Source organism: Gavialis gangeticus, unplaced genomic scaffold (assembly GCF_001723915.1).
Source record: "Gavialis gangeticus isolate Ggan-Ray unplaced genomic scaffold, GavGan_comp1, whole genome shotgun sequence".
NCBI lineage: Eukaryota > Metazoa > Chordata > Crocodylia > Gavialidae > Gavialis > Gavialis gangeticus.
Genome location: NW_017729027.1, coordinates 37,991,630 through 37,995,893, shown reverse-complemented (window position 1 = coordinate 37,995,893; position 4,264 = coordinate 37,991,630). Strand labels below are relative to the sequence as shown.

Sequence of the window (4,264 nt, the reverse complement as noted above, 5' to 3'; positions counted from 1 at the left end):
GGGGGCAGATGCAGGTATGGAGGGATGGGTGGCATGGGACACATGGCAGGGGGGTGTATAGGGGTACCGGCACAGGGGTGCAGGGTTGGGGTCTGGCCCCTTGCCCCCTCCCACAGCTTTCCGTGCTGCAGCAGTTGGGCCAGGGGGTGGGGGTGAGTTTAAGATGACCTTCCACTAGTTGGATTCTATTTATAATTTCCCAAGTGTAGAATCTAATTACTGGGGTCATCTTAAATTCAGAGTCTTGGATTTGGGTGAATATTGGATAATGTGGGTAAAGTCTTCAGCTTGGATTTGGATGAATATGGTATATGCTACAGTGGTGTTTGAGATCTAGTAGAAAAAAGACGTATTTGTTCCTGACAATCCATTTTTACGTATTTTAGAAAGTTCCACTGACGGACTTAGTCTGCACACAAAACACATCAATGAACGCTGTTAACATGTGTTGGAATCAAAACAGGAATATTCCCCATGCACAGTATTGTAGAGTTTGTACAGCGGATTATTGGGCAGTTTCCCATTCTGGATCAGACAGCGGATAAAGTTGTCAAAAGCCCCTTTGTTACTTAAGGTATATGTCTCCACGGTGACTCCCTGGTGCCATACTCAGATGGTTTACAAAGTGGACCTGTTCTGTTCTGTTCTGTTCTCTGAGTGCTAGTACCTAAACTGGAAACAAGTAGCTCCCTAGACGTATCTGCACTAAGGTGGTTATGTTGTTTCCAGCTTCAGAGGGAGCATGTGAGAAGCAGGCTTGGAGTGCTTCATTCAACACATTGCAATATTAGAGCAGTACAGCTGAGCCCTGCCTCTAAATCTTGTAAGACGCTTAATACCCTTAAAAGACGTGGTGCTTTTGAAAATGGTAGGTTGGCTGTAAAGACTCTGGCTCGTAGAGACGTAAAGTAAAATTTTCAGTAGAAGGTAAATGACATTTCTACTCTTTAAAAGATACTTAGCATACTCTGTTTTTATTTTTTGTTTTGTTTTCTTTTGTTAGAATTTCTGTGTCAGCAATGTCCAAGGGTTCATATTTATATTGATCGACTTGAATTGAAGGATATTCCAGAAGAACAGATGTATATGAGAAGATGGCTTCATGAACGCTTTGAGATAAAGGATAAGTGAGTAGCAGTATTCATAATGTCACAGCTGATGCTGTGAAGATCTCCTGTTTCAAAGTAACTTATTTTCAGTATCAACACAAAGAACAAGTTTCTGTGGACCAGGCTGCCCATGCTATGAACACCCTGCAGAAAGAGCCTCCATGAAGCAGACTCAGTTCTTTCACAGCTTTCCCCTACATGTTCCTTTGGTAGGGGTGCCCCACATCAAGGTACCCTTAGAACAGTGGTTCTCAGCCATTTTAGACCGCAGACTAGAAGTGACCATGGACCAGCAAACTATACACCAGCATACTGCAGGCTTCTGGTCCAGCAGCCAACCCTTCACAGCCCAGTATCAGACCATGGCCTGGGGACTGGGAACCTCTGCCTTAAAAGTAGGATGTTCAGGCCCTGGCCCCTAGGCCAGATCCAGCCCTGAGCACAGTGTCTTCCAGCCTGCAGAGCAACCTACAGGTCCATGGGGAAACCCACAGGCTGTGACCCTGTGTGCTAGATATCCAGGCAACATGAGGCTTGATCCTGGTGTTTGGGGTTCTCTCGTGCCTGCATCACTTCTCTGGCCCATTGGGGTGAAAAGGTTGAGTGCCGTTACCTTGGTCGAGTGCTACCACCTTAGAACAGTGGGACCTACATGGATATACCTTTAGAAACGTCTTCCTCTGTATCTGACTGGGGTCTCTACCAGTCCAATCAAGTTCCTGTGTAGCAAGGTTTAGTTGGAACCTAGTGTGGTTCTTTACATTCTAAAAGCTGTATTTCTCCTTCGTTAAAACTCTATTTAAGTAAATGAATGAATTAACTTAGCCTATGATCTTTTGAATCCTGGAAAAAGCAAGTACTATCTATAGTTGGCTTTCATTTGTCATTATTTTTTTGCCTCACAATACTGCTGTATGGAAGAAACACTAACCTCTTGAGGACCTGAGGTCCTAGGTAGAATAAATTACTTGCCAAAGGTCACATAAGAAGTCTCCAGATGAGCCAGGAGTTGAACATTGGTCTCAGCCCCTATGCTGCGTCCTCTGCACTGGACTATCCAAACTGGAATCATTACTGTCGGGACTATGAATTTTAAGATATGAAAAAAATCAGTAATTTTTCAGAATTTTATCTGGTTAAAGAATTAATCACAAATGCAATAGAAAGGAACTACTATAACTGATAGGTAGGGCCTGGTTTCAATTGTGGGCCCAGCTTGCAGCGTGGTGGCTCCTTCAATCTTACGGTTCCTTTAAGCTCTGCTGATTGGCAGAGGGGCCCTGCTGCTCACTGCTCGCTCCTGATGGCCAGGAGGTGGAAAACGTGGTTTTAAATTTGATGCATTTTTTGCCTCCCGCCTGGTCAGCAGCAAGTGGCGGAAGGCAAAAACCGCAGCATATTTAAAACTGTGGTTTTTGCCTTCAGCTATAAGGAGCAAGCAACAAGCAGCAAGGCCAATGGAACCCTCTGCTAACACAGGGGACACAGAGGAAGACACACTCCAAGATTAAAGGAGACTCCACGCTCTAAACTGGGCCCGTGATTTAAACCAGGCCCTACTGATAAGCCTCTAAAGTAGTGACTCTCAGTATGGCACCCTGGGGTACAGTTACATCCTGTTAGGGGTGCATGGAATCCCTTGCAGTATTAGCACTGCTGGCTGTACACTTGCCTACATGTGATTCACAAGATAAGGCAAACAATTTCAAATATAAACCCTTAGTGTCAAAGACATTCTGACCTGTTATGGTCTTTGTGTTCTTTGCAACAGAAGAATTGTTCTATTATGTTTTCTGTAATCAAGAAATAAGTAAATTTCTGAGGTGGGCGCCTTAAGTTTAAAAAGGTTGAGAACTATTGCTATATGGTAACATTTGCTATAAAGTTTCTGACTCCACATGTAAGAATAAAGGATGCTGACAGACGCAGGGGGGGAAAAAACCCAGTGCGTTATACCGGAAGAAGCGTCACATCAGTTTGACCCGGCTCTCCAGTGTCTGTATACCTCGCGCACTTCAGTGGGGCTTTTTGGAGCTTTTATCAAATAACTGATTCAATCAGCTATTAGTTAAAAGCACCAAAAAGCCCTGCTGAAACACATGAGATATACAGACTCTGGGCAAGCCAGTTCAAATGGATGTATTGCCTCTTCTGGGCTTGTGCTGCATTCAGTGTAGGGGTGCACCAAGCTGAAAGTAAAGCGCTGTTTTGGTTTTTTCCCCACCCCCCACATCTTTAAGCAGCCAAAATGTCAGCATTTATTTCAGAAACTCTGTCGTGAGACTTCGTTCTCCCCCTTTACTATGTGTAGATACTTTTCTTTTGTTTACCTGAGTTTCTTTTGTTTTCAGTTATTAAAAATAAAATATTTGATTTCCTATGAGAGTTGTTTGCAGGGTCTTGAATAAATAGAAAAGTAGACTTGGAGCAGAAGTGTTAAAGGATCATTGTGGGGAGGTAAGAATGGGTTGATGGGCAATAAAATCTTCTTTTTTTTTTCCTTTTAAGAGGTTTAGTTTGACTGCTCATGTGTATACACATCCCTATAGTGTTATCTCAGTTGCATTAAACTGAGGTGAATGTCAAGGGCTATAGGCTGTATAGGACGGGCAGGATAGGAAAGAGAGGTGGGGCGTGGCACTCTATATTAAGGAGGAATACACATCCTCGTCAATTAGTAAAGAGTCAGGGGAGGGGCACTCTGAAGTGCTTTGGGTTAGGGTACAAGGCAGTTGAGGGGAAAGGGACTTAACGGTGGGAGTCTACTACAGACCTCCCAACCAGGGAATGGAGCTTGACCAGGAATTCTTGGGTCAGCTTACATAGGTAGTGAAGGCTAAGGATGTGGTAGTCATGGGGGACCTGAACTTCCCGGACATCTGCTGGGAAGAGCACTCAGCCAGGTCAGAACACTCACGTAGGTTCTTAGACAGAGTGCAGGACCTCCACCTAACCCAGGAGGTGCACAGCCCCACCAGGGGGGATGCCTTGTTGGACCTAGTGCTGGCCACGGGTGATGACCTGGTGAGGGGGCTGCGGGTGCTCGACCACCTGGGCGACAGCGATCATCGCCTGCTGGAATTCACCATCCAGCGCAAGGTGGCAAAGGCATGCAGTAAGGCAGCGGCCCTAGATTTTAAGAGGGCAAACTTCAA

General features: G+C 45.0%; 1 protein-coding gene across 1 annotated transcript in view; it reads left to right on the top strand.

Annotated features, from left to right (window-relative positions):
- Nucleotides 1–4,264, top strand: part of AGPAT5 (1-acylglycerol-3-phosphate O-acyltransferase 5) — a 133,359-nt gene that overhangs the window by 125,321 nt on the left and 3,774 nt on the right. Inside the window, exon 7 of the mRNA XM_019520595.1 lies at nt 1,004–1,127. Coding sequence (XP_019376140.1) covers nt 1,004–1,127 — 124 coding nt within the window. The remainder of the gene's footprint in view (nt 1–1,003; nt 1,128–4,264) is intronic.